The 19923-nt window shown below is 39.5% G+C and overlaps 1 protein-coding gene across 8 annotated transcripts in view; it reads left to right on the top strand.

The window, feature by feature from the left end:
- kcnh7 (potassium channel, voltage gated eag related subfamily H, member 7) overlaps nt 1–19923 on the top strand; it is a 103950-nt gene that overhangs the window by 65931 nt on the left and 18096 nt on the right. For 4 of the 8 annotated variants that reach the window (XR_008600838.1, XR_008600837.1, XM_055008502.1 and 1 more), the window contains 6 exons: nt 9396–9627; nt 9734–9901; nt 10202–10402; nt 14441–14695; nt 16374–16573; nt 18348–18432. Coding sequence is in view for 6 of the 8 variants with exons in the window: in XM_055008502.1 (XP_054864477.1) it covers nt 9396–9627; nt 9734–9901; nt 10202–10402; nt 14441–14695; nt 16374–16573; nt 18348–18432 (1141 nt within the window). In the remaining 2 variants the exon portion in view is untranslated. Of the gene's footprint in view, nt 1–9395; nt 9628–9733; nt 9902–10201; nt 10403–10839; nt 13613–14440; nt 14696–16373; nt 16574–18347; nt 18433–19923 lie in introns of those variants that run through there. The other 4 variants (XM_055008501.1, XM_055008498.1, XM_055008499.1 and 1 more) reach the window with 3 other exon arrangements.

Here is a 19923-nt window from a genome sequence, read left to right as displayed (position 1 = left end):
ACTCCGCAAGCATCCTTTGTGATCTTGACAGGATGTCGGTATCTTCCTCATGGGTGGGTGCAGATGCAAGTCCATCATCAACATAAAAATGTCTTAATACGAACTGCTTGGCATCTGTGCCGTGTTCTCTCTCACCTTCAGCCGCAGCACGCCTCATACAATATATTGCAACAGCTGGTGAAGGCTGTTTCCAAACACGTGCACTTTCATTCTGTAGTCCCTGACATTCTTGCTGAGGTCAGAAATCTGAGGTAGTCTCTGTGGTCTTCTTGCACCACAAAACAATAAAACATTTGCTGTATATCAGCTGTGAATGCAACAGATTTCTTCCTGAAATGCAGAAGAACCCCTAAAAGGGTATTGTTTATATCAGGGCCACTAAGCAGCACCTTGTTCAGAGATACTCCTTCATATTCAGCGCTTGAATCAAACACCACCCTTAACTGGTCAGGTTTTCGGGGATGATATATGCCGAATGATGGTAAATACCAGTGCTCTCTATGTTTCTCCAATGTCGGAGCAGGCTCTGCGTGATCATTGTCAAGCATTTTCTGCATGAAGTCAATGTACTGTTTCTTCATATCAGGTTTTTTGTCCAGTGTTTTCCTGAGTGCAAAGACGCTTCATTGCTTGCTCTCTGTTATTTGGAAGGCGCTGTCTGGGGAAGCGAAATGGCAATGGTGCCACCCAGCTGTTTCCTTCATCTTGATAAACTTCACTGTTCATTATATCCAAAAATACTTGATCATCCACTGAAAGTGTTGGCTTGTCATCTTCCTTGGTCTTGTCAAAAACTGCAGATCCCAGTCTGTCTACACCTCCACGAAAGTACTCTTTGTGGGTACCAAAGGCTGGAGAACAGTTGAGGTGAAATGACAGGTGGTTCGGTGTTTCCTTCACCAAGATTTTGTTTGGGCACTGGCTAAAAAAGGATGTACGACCATTGCTGAGCGCATGTATTTTCAGGACATTAACACTGGATGGCTTATGAGTTGCACCTAAGCAGACATCGCCAACAATGACCCAACCCAGGTCTGGCCTTTGCGCATATGGAGCACTGTGGGGCCCATTGATTTGGTCCCTCACCTTGTGCACCCGCAGAATATCTCTACCCAGGAGTATGAGGATCGGCGTGTCTGGATCCACAGGAGAAATCCTGTCTGCTACTTTCTGTAGGTGTGGGTGATGACGTGCCACTTCAGGTGATGGGATCTCTTTGCGGTCATCAGGAATCATGTCACATTCAATTAAATGTGGTAAGACGAGATGTATTTTGCCATCCATAGATTCAATCATGAAGTTTGAAGCTCTTCTGCCCACAGTTGTTGTTACCCCGGAGCATGTTTTCAGTGTGTATGGGTCTGATGATGTAGCGATGTTAAAAAGATGAAAAAACTCCGATTTTGCCAGTGAACTGTTCATCTATCACAGCGTACATTTTCTTGGCTTCATCTCTTTTTCCAGCAGGATACACTATCACAGGACTGATTTTTGAGCATGAATGTTGACTGTCTGCATTGCCACAAATCTCTGCGCATTTAGATGTAACAGGAATGAAAGCCTTTTCACTCACCTCCCCGCCTTCATCTTTGTCAGCTTCTTGATTCTCTTTTGCAGTGGGAGGAGGATCAGGATGTAGTGCTGAGATGTGGTTTCCACTATCACATTCCGTACATTTAATTGGTACTCTACAGTTCTTTGCCACATGCTGATTTGACCCACAATACCTGAAACAAACGCCCTTCTCTTTCAGGAATAGCTTCCTCTCATCAATGTGTTTTGCTCTGAAGTTCCTGCATTTTTTGAGTGGATGGGGCTTTTTATGTATGGGGCACTGCTTATCCGGACTGACTATTATCTTGTCAGTAGAGTTTCGTTGAATTGTTGAAGATTCCTGAGGAACATCTGTCTTGTGTACATTTACAGAAACCTTGCTGCCACTCCTTGTGTATTTCTCAGTGTTTGAGCTCTGGCTGTTGGAGGATGGGAAGGTAAAACTGGGGTCATTCCGTACCTTTGCTTGTTGTCGTACGAAACTGGAGAAGAAACTGAAGGGAGGAAATGCAACTCCATAGTCATCCTTATATTTCGAACCCGTAGAAATCCCTTTCTCTTGCAGGCTGTAAGGTAGCTTCTACACAATAGGATTTACTCCACGAGATGTGTCCAAATATGACAAGCCTGCCAGATGTCCACCCTGCTTTGCACACTCTAACTCCTGAAGAATGTCACCCAACTCTCTTAGCCTGGCATTATCCCTATTGGTGAGCTTAGGAAAGTCTTCAAGCTTTTTCAGAAGTGCATGTTCAACAGCTTCTTGTGACCCATAACATTCTTCCAGTCTTTGCCACACTAGGTTGAGTGTTGCTGTGGGATTGAACACATGCACAGAGCGAATTCTCTTTGCTTGTTCTGCAGACTCCACACCAAGCCATCGTGTAATCAAATCCAACTCTTCTCTAGCTGAGAGGTCGAGGTCTCTGATTGTACTTTGGAATGATGCTTTCCATGACCAGTAATTCTCCGGACGGTCATCAAATTTTAGGAGACCTGCACTCAACATTTCCCGACGAATTAAATACTTAGTTAGGTCCTGCACACCTTTTGTTGTTTGGCATTAGTTTTTCCTCTTCCAGCAACTCCATCACCCTCATCATGATGAGTAGCTTCTTCTTTCATGGCCATTTCACACTGCTCACGTGCCATCTCGTGGCAGCTTAGTGGATCAACCTTAAACAATTTTTCCTCAGCGTATGCTTCTGTGTGCTGCTGGACGTATTCGGAGGTCCGCTGGGCTGCACTGATAGGCAACTCCAATAATTCTTGACTGAGCTGACACATCTGATTTGTCACCTTCTTGATAGGCTGCAGCTTCAGCTGTTGCAGCAGCAAAAGCTTTCTGGCTTTGGTAAGATATGAAGATTTGCTTCAAGGTCAGCTTTCTGCTTCATGATGCTGGCTTCTTTTTCAGTGTAAGCAAGTTGAGCACGAGCAGCATCTGCCTTAGCTCGAGCTTTTATTGCTGCAGAGGAACTTCTTGAAGAGGTTCCACTTGATCAGGATGCCTGAGAATGTACTGACTGCACATTTGCATCATGCTGTTCTTCCATTCTCTCATCTGAGTGTTGAGAAGCTTGCTAATACTGCTTGCCTGACCGTAGACTCATTTCGTATAGTTGCGCCCGCCGTGCTTTTGTCTTTTTACTATACTGTCCTCCCTACGAGTTTTGTTGTTTCATAGATAGACAGCTGGCAAAAGTGTGATTCTTCAAAACTCAAGGCGTGACTTTTCTTGTGATTGAAGATCACTTTATTTGAACCATAAAACTGTAACAAGAACAAATTGTAAACAGAAATCAGAATAAATCATTACATAAATACACAACAGAAAAAGGTAAATCAAACAGACTGAGATACTTACAGACAAGTACTTTCCAAGGCCACAACACTGAAATGAAAACAGCAGAAGAAGAAGCAGCAACATCCAGATCCTCTCATGACCTGACCAACACTAAAAACTCTCTTCGAAAATGCCCTGCTTTAATATAATTTCTACGGAAAAATCTGTAGGGGGCACTGCAGCACACGAAATTCTGCTGCAGGGCAGAACAAACACATTGAAATGAAGAAAACTGGCTTTTTCGGGAAGTCATAGCATTGATTCATAGATGTCCATCTTTATACTGTAGTTCCATTGCTTACTTTTATTTTTAAATCAAGGTAGAGCCAAAGATATGCAAGGCAGTTTACCAAATGTGTGAAAATGCCAGATGCCAGGATACACGATATAGCTCCACATCTCTGAACACTCACAAAAGTGAGGGCCCGATGTCGGGGTGTTGGTTTGCCGAGTCATTATTTACACAAAGTGAGGGCCTGATGTCAGGTTCTTCCTTTGCCGAGTCATTATTTACCATTAGGTGTTTGTTTCTGGGTGGGAGTCCATGGCTAGAGGCCGGCCGTGACTGGCAGGTGGAGAAAAAAGAGCAGACAGCTGAGCGACGCCGCGGCTCGATGTACGTCCTCGTCATACAGCCAGATGACTTGTGCACTGACAGGATGTGTGTTCCCGTTACAAAGCACACGGCGTCAGGATAAGTGGAGTGACAAAATGTTGTATTTTTAGCTCCTCCATTCACCGGCAGAAACTGAAAATAACACATCCATGTACAGTTTTAGCTCTCGTCTTTAAGGTGTGTTATTTTAGCCTTCTGTAAAGAGACAGGGACTATTTTTAGACCTAATCTCTTGCACCTTTGTTGCCTGGAAACCATATCCGACAATATGTTAAAATTTTCTCTCGTTTTTTTTCTCCTGATTTCATTAGGAACATGGCAGATAGAAATCTCTTGTGGGAGATTTTGATTTGCAGTCAGAATAGGGCTTCAGCAGGGCTGGCTGGCAAATCTGGTGGTGCTGAATTTACCTACAGGAGTCATTTGAACGCCTTCCTCATTTTCACATCAATGCCCTGTTGTGAAAAGATGGCATTGTTTGCATATCATGTCCACGTTCACGTGTTCACATTTGGGGTGATTGCAAATCTGGAGGTTGGATGTGAAAATGAAGCTTAAACCAGAATTTAAATGTTATTATCTGCCTTTTTTCTGGGCAGGTTTCAGTGACCTCTGAACTAATCCAACACTGATGTGGTTTCACTTTATTATGAGGAGATTTTTAAATATTCAACACAGAAATCTTGTCTACACTGGAAAAAAATGCCCCCCTCAAAACAAGAAAAAAAAACTTATTTCAAGGAACTTTTACCTTGAAATAAGTGAAAAATCTGCCAATACAACAAGTGAAAAATGGCTTGGTGTGATTTCTTGAAATAAGATATGATATTTAGAACCTTGAGATCTCAAAATTAACTAAGAAAACTTATTTTAAGCTCTATTTTACCAGAATTGTCAAGCTTAGGTGTGTTTAAAAAAAAAGCCAGATATGGTTTAAAAAAAAAAAAAAAAAAAAAGGCAGTTTTTCACTCAAAAATAGATTTTCGCTTTCATGTAACCCCCTAATTTGAGTATTAACCCTCCTGCTGTCTTCATTTACAGGCACCAAAAAATATTGTTTCCTTGTCTGAAAAAAAAAAATCTAAAAAATTCCCCAAATTTCTGAAAATTTGCAAAACCTTCAGGAAGAAAATTCCAATAATTCCTTAAAAGTTTCCCTTAAAAGTTTTATTTTAAAAAATCCCCCAAATTTGGCAAGAAAATTCTTGTAAATATTTTCAAAAAATGAGTAAAAATCTTCATAAAAATCCCAAAATGATTCCATATTTATCAGTAAAACTTCTAATATTTTCTTTAAGAACATTCACAAAAAAATCAACCAAAATCCAACGCAATTTGCTGGATTTTGGTAGATTTTTTTTAAAATGTTCTTAAGAAACATTTTTAACATTTCTTTTTTTTCACCGAAAAATGTTCAGAGATTTCCCAAAAATGCTGAAAATGTGGACAGCAGAAGTTTTACTGTGAAAATCTATTTTTTTCCCACATTTTCAAACTTTAAAATGGATCAATTTTGACCTGCAGGACGACACAAGGGTTAAACTTACTTTGAGTTTTCTTGTAAAATTCAACTCAAAACAAGATAATTTCCAGATTGTTTGACTTAACAAGATATTTAAGATGCATTGTCTTAAAACAGTCCCTCCATCTACTGAAATGTCTCTTTTTAAGTGAATTTATCTTAAATCAAGTGGGATGAGACATTTTGACTAAAAATAAGACAAACAGACTTGGTAAGATTTTGAGTTTTTGCAGTGTAGTACTGTGTTAATTATTGTCAGTAGAGCAGTTCCACAATGTTGATCATGTCAACATGATTATTTACTGAATCTTGTCCTTGGAGAGAGCTGTTTGTGCTCACAAATAGTTTTTTTTGTTGTTGTTTTTACGGAAGATACTCTGTGATTTTATTTCCCAAAAATTGAACCAGGCATGCTTAATTAACTGTTTCTCCCTTTCGCATTCAGACTGTCTTTTTTGTCTGCATTGTTTTGCCTTATACAAAAATGCACTCCAGCTCTATTATGCTGCAGAAGCTGCGATAACGGCTGAACTAAACAAAGAAGAAAGAGGAGGCAGCTTCATTGTAGCCCCCTCAATCTCACTTTAGCCTGGCGGTATTGTGCTCGCAGTCAGAATAGACGGCGATTTATGTTTTAAATCCATGTGCAGCTATTTAGTCAGACAGTAATATAGTTGTGAATAATATGTTTGTTCTCTTTTCAGATTAGAAATGAACAAGAAAATCAGTGGGCTGGTTGTTGGCCTGAGTAGGACCACTTTGTAATTCTGACAGCACACGGGCTGTAGGAGATATTAATATGGTTAAATCCTTGCTGTTAGAGTCAAAATCAGGAGTGTCAAACTCATCTTAGTTCAGGGGCCACATTCAACCCAATTTGATCTCAGGTGACCAATAAAATCACAGCATAATAACCTATAATTAACCACAACTCCACATTTTTCCTTTGTTTTAGTGCATAAAAGTACATTCTGAAAAAGTTCACATTTAAGGAATTATCTTTCTACAAAACATTAAGAACAGCCTGAAATTTTTTAAAGAAAATAAGTTCAATTTCAACAACATTATGCCTCAATTTATCATTTACACATTACAACTTCCAGATCACAGATTGTCTAAAGGCACAAAACATTTAGTCACAGGTCCTAGAACTGAACAATATAATATTTTACTTAAATAAAGAGAAAAAACAACAAAAACAAGACAAAATATTACAAAAATGACATACCAACGACAAAAGTGAAACAAAATAACAAAAACTGAGACAAGCGACACGAAACAAAGCAAAAAAGTGACACAAAGTTAGACAAAAAGTTACAAAGCGACAAAAAAAATGGTCAAACGAGACAAAAAATGACAAAAGCGTGAAACAAAACTACAAAAAAGGATCCACAAAGCAATGAATGAAGCGAAACACAAAATGACAAAAATGAGGCAAAAAAACACAAGGGAGACAAAAAGGAAACAAAACGACAAAATTAGAAACAAAAAGAGGACAAAATATGACAAAATGGTTACGTTTCCTGAAAGTTGTCATGACAGTTCCTCAAAGAAAATACAACAAAATCCTCCTGCAATCCATTTGCCTATAATGAGATTCCTCTCACAAGCTGCTTTCTTAGACTGAGTTACTTTCATACATACATTCATTTTCTAAATATTTGAAAGCACACTGTGTCCAGTTGCACACATTCAGGATGTTATATCACAGCCTTGGTGGACTCTTGGTGTTTTAAAGTGGCCAAGTGAGTGCAAAGCCACGGTGGCAGATGGCCAGAGGGATATTTGGCGGATATGTTTTATACAGCTGGTTGCTAATGGGAGCTTTCGCTTCACGCCTCAGCCCCAGCCTCAGATTTACTGTAAACCCAGATTTTAATCAACATTACACTGTGTGGGTCACATCGTACAGCGTGTGCTGTGTCATCTGCGCAGGTCACTCAGAGTCAGCAGCGTTCCACCTAAGGCAGTGCACACTCACGGACGAAAGTCACTGGACAATTTAGGGCTCATCTGTTTCCACGTATGATTCATTCACTGCTCCCTGTGTTGTCAGTGGCGGGGCGTGCTGGCCAGATGCACTGCAGTAAATAATGGTGGTGATTTAGGGCTGAGATTGGGAGGAAGGAGGCTCTTTAACCCTCCTGTTGTCCTGCCGGTCAAAATTGACCCGTTTTAAACTTTGAAAATGTGGAAAAAAATATATTTTCACAGTGAAACTTATGATGTCCATATTTTTAACATTTTTGGGAAATTTTTGAACTTTTTTTGGTGGACAAAAAATGTTTAAAAAAAAGTTTCTTAAAGAACATTCACAAAAAAATCAACCAAAATCCAGCCAAATTCGCTGGATTTTGGTTGATTTTTTTGTGAATGTTTTTCAAGAAAATATCAGAAGTGTGACTGATATATATGTAATCACTTTAGATATTTTTAGGATTTTTTTGGAAGATTTTTACACATTTTTTGAATTTTCTTGTCTTTTTTTTAAATAAAACTTTTCAGGCAAACTTTTCAGGAATTATTGGAGTTTTCTTCCTGAAGGTTTTGAAAATTTTCGGAAATTTGAAAATGTGGGAAAAAAACCTTCTGATGTCCACATTTTTAACAGTTTTGGGAAATTTTTCAAAATTTTTTGGGTGGAAAAAAGGAATATATATATATATATATATATATATATATATATATATATATATATATATATATATATATATATAAAAAATAAAATTTATTTATTTTTATTTTTTATTTTTTTCATGCACTTCCGCTTTTGATGACGTACAAACTAAAGAGCTCAAAAGAAGCTGGGATATAAAAACCTCACCATCAGAGGAAGCAGATCCCCAGATTCACAAGCCAATAGCATGAGGGTGGGACTTAGAGTAGAGTAAAGACTCATTAAACATACAAAGTTTCAACTGACTCGTGCAAAATGCTGCAGCACATCTTTTAACAAACACCCCCAGGCGTGAGCACATCACCCCAGTCCTTGACGCTCTCCACTGGTTTCCAGTCCAGTCGGGAATTCTTTTTAAACTTCTGTTTGTTTTTAAAGCTCTTAATGGTCTTGCTCCACTCTATTTATCAGAGCTTTTAACTTTATGGGACCAAAAAAGAGCACTGAGGTCTTCCAGTCAGCGGCTGCTTGATGTTCCCATCCATCATCTATAAACCGCTCAATCCTCATTAGGGTCGCGGGGGGCTGGAGTCTACCCCTGCTGGCTTTGGGCGAAGGCAGGGGACACCTGGACAGGTCGCCAGTCCATCACAGGACTACATGCTTGAAGTACCAAAGTCTAAATACAAGCACTGGGGTGACCGGGCGTTCTCTGTAGCTGCACCCAGACTCTGGAACAAGCTTGCCCCTGACATGCACCATCACTGACCTGGGTCTTTTTAAATCACAACTCAAAACCTTCCTGTTCGAAATGGCTTTTAGTACCTAGCAGCAAGGTGATATTTTATTCCTCTTATTTCTTTTAGATATTATATTTTCGTGCTGTTTTACTGCAGTGTATTTTATTGTCTTATTTTATATTTGACGGGCTGCACAGTGGTGTGGTGGTTAGCACTTCTCGGGTCTTTCTGCATGGAGTTTGCATGTTCTCCCTGTGCATGTGCGGGTTTCCTCTGGGTTCTCTGGTTTCCTCCCACAGTCCAAAAATATGCTGAGATTAATTGATTATTCTAAATTCGCCCATAGGTGTGAGTGTGATTGTTTGTCCTGCTTTAATTTACTATATTGTTTTTAAGTTATTTCCTTGTTTTTTTTTACTGTGAAGCACTTTGGTCACCCTTTGGGCTGTTGTAAAGGACAAATAAACTTTGATTGATTGAATCTTTCCCTTGTCTTCTAGACCACCACTCTGATCGGTCTGCTAAAGACCGCCCGTCTCCTACGGCTGGTACGAGTTGCCCGTAAGCTGGACCGCTACTCAGAGTACGGCGCTGCCGTCCTCATGCTGCTCATGTGCATCTTCGCTCTGATCGCACATTGGTTGGCCTGCATCTGGTACGCACTTGGCAATGTGGAGATGCGATATCTGGAGCATAAGATCGGCTGGCTGGACAACTTGGGGGTGTCAATCGGTAGTTCTGTCTGCTGTTGTTACATTTTATGCCATGTATAACATCAAATAAACCTCCAAGCATCCAAAAATCAAACCATAATTATCTGTTTTGTGTTTTATTAAAGGAAAAAGATACAACTCCAGTGACCCCAGCTCAGGTCCCTCCATCAAAGATAAGTACGTCACGGCGCTTTACTTCACCTTCAGCAGTCTGACCAGCGTGGGCTTTGGAAATGTCTCCCCCAACACCAACTCCGAGAAGATCTTTTCCATCTGTGTCATGCTCATCGGATGTGAGTGACAGCCGAGTCGCAGCACATGCACTGTTTTAATCCTGTTATTACTGGATTTCTCTATAATCACGGCTGCATGAGAAAAGAAGCTTTTGCCAACAGTGTTTGAAAATCTGTCACCAGATATTTACGGTACAGCCCCTAGTCGCAATTTTTATTTTTTTATAAAAGTGTCATTATTACTTCCTGATAGAGTACAATTGCAGTATAAGGTGTTCCCAGTGCAGCAGCTCTTGAGGTATGTATTGTGTATCATCACACACCTCTGCTCAACGGTCACCTCTGTGGCTTCTCTCCCAGCTCTAATGTACGCCAGCATCTTTGGGAATGTGTCCGCCATCATCCAGAGGTTGTATTCAGGTACAGCCAGGTATCACCTCCAGATGCTGCGGGTCAAAGAATTCATCCGTTTCCACCAGATCCCAAACCCACTGAGGCAGAGGCTGGAGGAGTACTTCCAACATGCCTGGACGTACACCAACGGCATCGACATGAACATGGTACGAGAGGGAGTGGGTGTGCCAGTGTGTGTTTCCTTGAGGTGGACGGGGGGTTGGGGTGTAATTAAAGCTATTAAGCTTGTGGTTACTTTCTTCTGTTGCTTCTTCCCCCCCTTTCCGATTTCATTTGTGAGTGAGTGTGATGTTTTGAACACCATTCCTGCTGACTTTCAAACTCTCCTGTCCTGAAATGCTCTCACCACATCCACATGAAGCAACCTCGCTATGTCCTTGGCATAGTATAATGTTTTCATCACGATTATACTGTGCAGTGTTCAGTCATAGCCGCAAGTGAAATGAAAGCCACAGTTACTGTGTAAGCATGCAGTAAGTCTGGCTTTTCTCATCATGATACTGCTCATGGTACTTATATAAGTTTGTCTTTTCCATGTCTGCCTCATGTCAAATGGAATGACCGCACCACTCTGGTAAGAGCAGGAGGTACATGTGCTAACACAACTAATGTTTATATGAATGTTCCTCAGTTGGTAGAGCTTCATCTAGCTGTGTCTGACACCAGTAGTGGAATGCTTTAATTTATTATTAGCTCTGAAGACAGCTATGTTCTGTTAAGTTAAGGTTTTAATATGCAGTTCTTTCATTAATGTCCCAAACATGCATGTTTTTAGAGGGCATAACCCCTCAGTGTTTTATCTGTTACATGACTTGTTACACATACATGAACACACAACTATGCTGGAAGTCAGGGGTGTCAAACTCATCTTAGTTCAGGTTCCACATTCAGCCCAATTTGATCTGCAGTGGACCGGACCAGTAAAATCACAGCATAATAACCTATAAATAACCACAACTCCCAATGTTTCCTTTGTTTTAGTGCAAAAATGTTCACATTTAAGGAATTTTCTGAACAACCTGAAATTTCTTAAGAAAAATAAGTTCAATTTCAAAAACATTAAGCCTCAGTTTATAATTTCCACATTACAACTTCCAGATCACAGAGTGTCTATGAAGGAACACAACATTTAGTCACAGGTACCTGGAACTAAATGATATGGTATTTTACCGTATGATTAAAATGACAAAAGTCAGACAAAAAAAGACAAAACAACAAAAATAAGACAAAATATTACAAAAATGAGACACAAAATGACAAAAGCAAGACACAAAACAACAAAAAATGAGATAAATGACATGAAACAAAACAAAAAAGAGACAAAAAATTTGACAAAAAACTTACAAAGCGACAAAAAATGGACGAACGACAAAGAAATTACACAAATGACACAAACGAGACCAAAATGACAAAAGCGAGAGACAAAACAACAAAAAATAGACAACACAGGCGAAACAAAAATTACACAAAACAATGAATAAAGCAAAACACAAAATAACAAAAATGAGACAAAAATCACAAGCGAGACAAAACACAAAACGGCAAAAACATGAGTGTCAAAAAACAACAAAAACAAGACAGAATATTACAAAAAGGACACAAACTGACAAAAGAACAATGAGCAATCTAGTATTTTACTTAATGGTCAAAACAACAAAAGTCAGACAAAATAAGACAAAAAACAACAAAAACAATACAAAATATGACACAGACACACAAAACGGCAAAAAAATGAGACAAACGACACGAAACAAAACAAAGAAAGACAAAAAATTTGACAAAAAAGTTACAAAGCAATAAAAAAAATGGACAAACAACAAAACTAGACCACAAATTACAGAAATGACACAAATGAGACCAAAAATGATAAAAGCAAGAAACAAAACAACAAAATAGACAAACAACACAAGTGAGACAAAAACACAAAAAGCGACACAAACGATACAAAAACAGAGACTACAGTAAAACACAAAATGACAAAAATAAAACAAAAGACACAACATGAGAGAAACGACAAAAGTCAGACAAAGAACAACAAAAACAAGACACAAAATGACATAAGGACAGTCAGCAATTTAGTATTTTACTTTATGATCAATTATTTTACATTCATAGTTTCATATATTTACAATCTGCAATCGGTATCTTCTCTATGACACATTATAAAGTCGTCCCGCAGGCCGGATTGGACCCTCTGGAGGGCTGGTTTTTGCCCACGGGCCGCATGTTTGACACCCCTGCTGTAAATAGTTGCTGTGGTGCCACATTTTGTACCAGCGCATGCCGTATCGAGAGAGAGACGCAGCACTGTGTTTCTCGCAGGCCCCATTAAACGTCCATCACCGGTAGACTTGCATGTGGCCTGCCTCGAGGCCCCTTTTTGCATGAAATCTGTGTATTCAAACACAACCCCATATTCATCAGGTACCAGAGACAGAGTGAATCACGCCTGTGAGAGTGGGCACAGCCTCGCCGGGCACTGCCAGGTTTCCCTCCCACTGTGGGAGGCTTGGCTACTCGCTCCACAGCGGCATCTGCGCTTGCCAAATGTTGTTCAGTCTTTCCTTTCCAAATCTACTGATGGGTTTTTGTTACGAGCAACAAAAAAGCTTGTCAGAGCCAGAAAACCAGTTCAGACAACATTTCTTTTGCTCTGCTCGTGTCATTAGCACATTGTATTTTATGTGTGAATGACAAAGATAAGAAATGTGTTTTCTTGTTGCAACTGTCCCTTATGTGTCCTTCTTGCCTTCCAATGTCTGAAAATGTGGTCCTTATTTACAGTCAGGTCAAGTTGTCCGGGGATCATTAGTTGTTGTTGTCAGTGGTCGTTCTATTTTTGTCTTTAAAGGGTAAGTCTGTTTTAATGCTTTTTTTTAAAAAAATAATAATAAAAACCCTCACAAACATGTGAAGCTTACAGAAATGTTAAATCTAATATTAAAATGACTTTTTTAACATGATGTTTTTAACAGTCTTCCAGGCTAACTTACTCCAATGAGTAGGAATTTACTGATCATGGTATTTGTAACATTTCTTTCTGTTTTTTGTTTGTTTACTTACAAGGGAATTACATGCAGATTATAGGTCAGATTATTGAGGGAACAGACATTCTATGAGACAGGTTTAAATATTGTTTTCAGTCTTGCTTAAGCTAGGTTACCATTCATAGAGTAGTTTAATCACTGCCCTACATAAAGACAGTTAAAGTCACTTAACCCTCGTGTCGTCCTGCGGGTCAAAATTGACCCGTTTTAAAGTTTGAAAATGTGGGAAAAAATATATATTTTCACAGTGAAAATTCTGATGTCCACATTTTCAACATTTTTAGGAAATCTCTGAAAATTTTTTGGTGGAAAAAAAGAAATGTTAAAAATGTTTCTTAAGAACATTCACAAAAAAATCTACCAAAATCCAGTTAATTTTGCTGGATTTTGGTTGATTTTTTTGTGAATGTTCTTAAAGAAAATATTAGAAGTTTTGCTGATATATATGGAATCACTTTAGATATTTTTAGGATTTTTTTGGAAGATTTTTATTCATTTTTTGAAAATAAAAAATAATTTTCTTGCCAAATTTGGGGGATTTTATTTTTTTTTTAAATAAAACTTTTAAGGGAAACTTGTAAGGAATTATTGGAATTTTCTTCCTGAAGGTTTTGCAAATTTTCAGAAATTTGGGGATTTTTTTTGCTGAATTTTTGGATTTTTTTCTGACAAGGAAACAAAATTTTTTGGTGCCCGTAAATGAGGACAACAGCAGGGTTAAAAAGCATCAAACCAGGGAGAAGACCGAAATATTGAACCTGTGTTTTGAGTGTGTGCTGTTGCTTATCTGCACTTTCTTAGTCTCTAAATGTTCTGTCCTGTCTCTCATCTTAAGCTGCTCAAAGGCTCATTAAAACAACGAATTGTACCTCTGTGTAACAAATTTTTTTAAAAAAAAGATAATAAAACATTGCAGGCTTTTTCTACTGCAGGGTTTAATAGGTTTTGAGAAGAAGGAAAGAACACAGGTGGCAATTGTATCAAATTCCTCTGGAAAGCCAGTCAATTTGACCAGCACTTCACCCCAAACCCAAATTGAATACACATTCAAAATCACAGCTTAAAGAAACAACAACAACAACAAACCTTCCACCTTGCATCTAACCATACTTCTATGCTCTGACCGTCTTTTCCACTCAGGTCCTGAAGGGTTTCCCAGAGTGCCTGCAGGCAGATATCTGCCTCCACCTCAACAAGAACCTTCTGCATGGCTGTAAGGCATTTCGTGGAGCTACCAAAGGCTGCCTCCGGGCCCTGGCCATGAGGTTCAAGACCACCCATGCACCCCCTGGAGACACACTAGTCCACTCTGGAGACGTGCTCACGGCGCTCTACTTTGTCTCCCGCGGCTCCATCGAAATCCTCAAAGATGACATTGTGGTGGCCATCCTGGGTGGGTCGACTGTACAAGAACAGTGATTTAGTAGTTTAGTACTGCTAACTTATCCACACAGTTGGTTCAGGGTTCCAGATGGTGTCCAGACCTCCTACTGTCCTCTTCTTAATCCTGACATTAGATCCCACAGATCCGCTCTTATCTTGTAGGACACACGGACATAGACATTACGATGCATAGACGATACAAAAGACGGTGTATCTTTAAACCACTCATAAAGTAGAAATGTTTTGACACTGACTGAGCTTTTAGGTCTGCAAAATGTCTAAATGTTTCTAATTAGCCCAGTGAATTCTGTTAATGAGCCGTCTCGAAAACACTTCAGAAAGATCCGCAGAGAAGCATGACTGATGGTTTCATCATTCCAGCCTAGTTAGCTTTGCCTCAACGCCCCTCCGTTAGTGTAGACGCTGGTGGGCCAGCGAAACGGAGATGCCTCTGTTCTGCCGTGATATGGCCGGGTAGGCAGCAGAGATCCCTGTCGGGTGCGTTGTGTTAACTTACTTCAAAGAACATTGTGATTGCTGCCACCTCACAATCGTGCCTAAGATGAAGGGAGAGGACAGAAAAGACTGGGGGAGGACACATGGTGGGATGAAGGTAACGGAGGATATGTGCTGATGGGAGAAAGAAAGCATGATTGCTTTCGAATAGAGACAGATGACAATAGAAGCAGGGAGTGATGGAGAGCTGAGCGAGTGGGCAGGGTGGAAAGAAGAGACAAGCGATGGGAGAGAACGAACGGGGAAGTGAAAGAAAGGGGGCAGGTTGAGGAATTCAGGGAGAGAAGTGAAGTGACAGAAGAAGAAAAGAAGGTAGTGAGAATTTCATGTGGTTGTCAGTGTGGTGATAGATGGACTTATCGACAGCCTCCATATGCAGTCACAGTAAATCTCATCTCCTTTTCTCTCACTCCAGCTGCCGGCAGGTGGATCCTGCTGAGCCTTTCGTTTTTGTTTTAACGACCATTTCCATGCAGCCAATAAGGGCCGGCAAAAGCTGATGACACGACAGGGTCACTATGAGCAAGAACTATGGATAGTGAAGCTATAGCTATATAATTTTCTAGACTAATGTTAACTGCTGCTGTTGTCACTGTCTCTTACTTAATAAACACAACTGTGTGCTGTTAGCCTAGCATAGCCAGGTAGCATGTGTAGTATTGGTAAGCTAACCAAAGAAATGAAAGTGAAAAGAAAGTGCTGCTCACAGAAATAAAATGACGATAAATAGTTTCTTAAAATACTTTGAAAGTTCTTATTTTATTTCTAGATTTTAGACACTTTATGAAAATGATTATTTATTGGATAATTACTGATTTAATATTGGACCCTCATGGGCTCCACTTCAACCAGACAGTCCACTCCAGCGAGCACGGTAAACCCCGTGGTCATTCCATGTAGGTCACTGCTCACTAAACAGAGACAGGATTGTTTGGCCTGCGTGACTTCATGCGTAAATCCCTTTTTTAGATGACCTCTTTAACATTCTCATGCTTCTCTGCCAGGTGGCCTGGCTCTTTATAGGTCATCGTATACAGCGCTACATACCGTCCAACTATATGTTCTCCAAGGAGCTGAATAGAGATTTTCTGTGGATATCACCTCTAAAGATGCCCCAAATTAGCTGACAAGAGTCAGTTACTCTCATTTGATTGACGTTGTTTCTTCTTCAGGTAAGAACGACATCTTCGGTGAGATGATCCACCTGTACACCAAGCCTGGGAAGTCCTGTGCAGATGTGCGAGCTCTGAGCTACTGCGACCTGCACACCATTCAGAGGGAGGAGATTCTGGAGGTGCTGGACATGTATCCAGAGTTTGCTGACCATTTCCTCACTAACCTGGAGTTAACCTTTGATCTCCGTGATGAAAAGGTAATAATTATTTTACATTATTATTCCTGCCTGTGATCATACAGATCTGGGATCTAGCTCAGAAATAGATTGAAGGCTTTTATGTTAAATCAATCTCACCAGTTCTGCTTTACTGTACAGCGAGAGAGCCTCTTTTAGAGACCATTAACTTGAATTAAAGAGTACTTTCCTTGTTCAGTGTCTCTGCCATGTCTATTTAAATTGAACACTTGTTTAAATGAATTCTTTTTAGTGCTTCAATCCATCCATGGATGGAGAAATAAAAGAATAGTAGTTAATTTAAACATTTTTCTTCCATTTACTGGAAGACAAGAGTGAGAGAAGACGAGTGAGAGATCATGTATTAGTCAAGCACTAAAGGTGGATATTACAGACGACACGATGTAGCCTGTAATGATGATGAATGGAGTGTAAGAGCAGCTCTGTGTGAACGTGAATCCACATTAGTTGGTTGTGTTATTTATCTTTTAAAAAGGAGAGCTGTGAGTGCACTTTGTGTTGGCCTTTTGTTATTTATTCAGAGAAAGAAGAGAGGGGCGCAGAGGGGAAGAGATACATGAGAAGGTTCTAGTAGAATTACACCAAAACGAGCAAACACGGTGCTCAGACAAGACAGGAAGTAGTTTCTGTTGCTTAGTTAAGAAAGCACTAGTTTTTAGTTTCATGGAGTGTAGAGTTTGGGTAAAGTCCTGCCGGTTCCACGTTTTTATCTGTGTACTGTTTTCAAAATCCTCTTAGCTTTAGGAAACAACAAGAACCTCTGAAAATACCAAGTTTTGTCAAGGAGTTTGATTGTGCAATAAGGCAGGGCTGCTTGGTTCTTTCAGTGAATTACCGTTTTAAGTTTGCTCATTTCTCTCTGTTTTAAGTTACTCTAAGGCAGGGGTGTCAAACATGCGGCCCGTGGGTCAAAACCGGCCCACCAGAGGGTCCAATCTGGCCCTCAAAGTGTAAAAATTACAGAGAAGATATTCACTGCAGATTGTAAATTTGTAAAACTGTAAATTCAGAATAATTTCTAGAGCATGACAAGTTGTTTCAATCACAAAGTAAAATACTATATCATTCATTGTTCTTTTGTCATTTTGTGTCTTATTTTTGAAATATTTTGTCTTGTTTTTGTTTTGTCTTTTTTTGTCGTTTGTCTCTTGTTTTTGTCATTTTGTTTCTCATTTTTGACGTTTTGGGTTTTCTGTCTTATTTTTGTCATTTTGTCTTTTGCTTTATTCGTTTTTTGTCTCGTTTGTGTCTTTTTTGTCTCACTTGTGTCGTTTGTTTTTTGTCGCTTTGTGTCTTATTTTTGTAATATTTTGTCTTGTTTTTGTTGTCTTTTTTTGTCTGACTTGTCATTTTGTGTCTCATTATTGGAATATTTGGAAGTTGTAATGTGTAAATGATAAACTGAGGCATAATGTTGTTGAAATTGTACTTAGTTTTCTTAAGAAATTTCAGGTTCATGATGTTTTGTAAAAAGAGAATTCCTTAAATGTGAACATTTTTGTACTCAAACAAGGGAAAAAATTGGAGTTGTGGTTATTTATAGGTTATTATGCTTTGAATTTACTGGTCTGGCCCACTCTTGTTTTTAGTGTAAAGCAGTTTGGTCAACCTTTAGGCTGTTGTAAATGGCTATAGAAATAAACTTTGATTGATTGATTGATTGATTGATTGATATTAAATTGTGTCTGGGAACGGCTCAGTCACTTTATGTCCATTAATATGTGTCCTTACATTTTATATGGTGCAATCTGATCAGACATTGTCCTCTTTACAGACGACTTACCCACAAGCAACTGATTCTAACTCGGATGACGTCAAGTGTCGAAGACGGATGTCATACAGAAGAAAATCTTCCACAGGTAAGCTCAAGCATGCAACGTCACTCCTGTTTAAGTAGTTAGTAATGGGACACACATGTTACTGTAGACTGTTCTTTAATCAGCTCCTCAGAGCAGGTCAGTCCATCTGCAGCTTCATGAGTAAATGAAGACAAACATGATAAAACAAGACCTTATGGCATCACTGTAGGTTTATTTTTCACTGCAGCATAAAGTCCTGCACGTCTGCAGAAACAACACAGTGTTCGGAGAGTAAATAAGCAGTTTACTTTTAATAAGACTTTGGTTAATGTTTCCCTTCATACCAGGTGCGAGCTCTTCACATTTTCTGTGGAAATGAAATCCACAGTAAATATGTAGCCATACTTTTATATGTGCAGTGGAGTTTCACCCATTTAAATTAAGTGATATTAATAGACCCTAATATTGTCACATTTATGAATCCTACTGTAATATTTATAACCCTATGAGTTAGTTACTCTTCTTATAGCAATCTGCCTCCTCTGTAGATGATTAACCTGCTCTCTGAGAGTGAAAACACTGCTGAGATTTGTGAGATCTTTTTTTTTGTTTTTGATGGCTTGGTATACCTTTAGGTTGTCGTGAACTTCCATGCGTTAAAATTAAGGTTGTTCTCGAAGGATACAAACCTTTCTTCTCACCACAAGCACTTCTGACTCCCAGTCCATAGTTTAAAAAACTCATCTATACTATGGTGCCTCCAGGTGATGTCTGAGTTACATAATGGAGCCTCTGCAATGTGAAGTATCCACTTAACATGCCAAAGCTGTACTCACTCTATTCTCAGTCTCCTATCATGAATGTCTGCTGGACCAGCTCCAGCTTGATAGCCCAGTGTTACATAATAAGGTGTGTTTTATGAAGTAGAATTACCACTTAAAACAGACTCACTTCAGCATCTTAGGCTTATTTTCAAGAGGTTCTGTTTCATGAGGAACGTTTGAATGAATCCGACTGGTGTTGCTGTATTACTTGATCGTTTTTTGAGGGACATACTTTTTTATCGATATGTTGACAAAAAATCTCATATGATAGACTGTTGCTCAAAAACGTCATGGTATGGCCTTTAGTCCCAAAAAACATCAAAGTATAGTGTGTCGCCCAAAAACGTCATAGTATAGCCTTTGGTCCAAAAAAACATCATAGTATAGCATGTCGCTGGGGAGTGCAGTCCCCCGGGGACCCAGGAAGGCAGCAACTCGCTGTGGCTGGTCCTGGTTCTCCCCACTGGGATCCTGTTTGCCCTTTCCCTGGTCAGCTAGAATGGGTATCTGGAGGGACCTGGAAGGCAGCAGCTCGCTGTGGCTGGTCCAGGCTCCCTCCTACCCTGGAGGGTCCAGGAACACGGCAGCCTGGCTCCTGATAGTACTGTACCCCTGGGGAGGTACTTGGGGCTGGGAAATACGATCCCCTGGTGAGTTACTCATATTTATTCTAATTTATTGATATTAATACAAAACGTATTCTTTTCATGGTAAAAAAGTCTGTTAC

This window comes from Amphiprion ocellaris, chromosome 24 (assembly GCF_022539595.1).
Source record: "Amphiprion ocellaris isolate individual 3 ecotype Okinawa chromosome 24, ASM2253959v1, whole genome shotgun sequence".
In the NCBI taxonomy this organism is placed as follows: domain Eukaryota; kingdom Metazoa; phylum Chordata; class Actinopteri; family Pomacentridae; genus Amphiprion; species Amphiprion ocellaris.
This window is presented reverse-complemented; position numbering and strand designations above follow the sequence as displayed.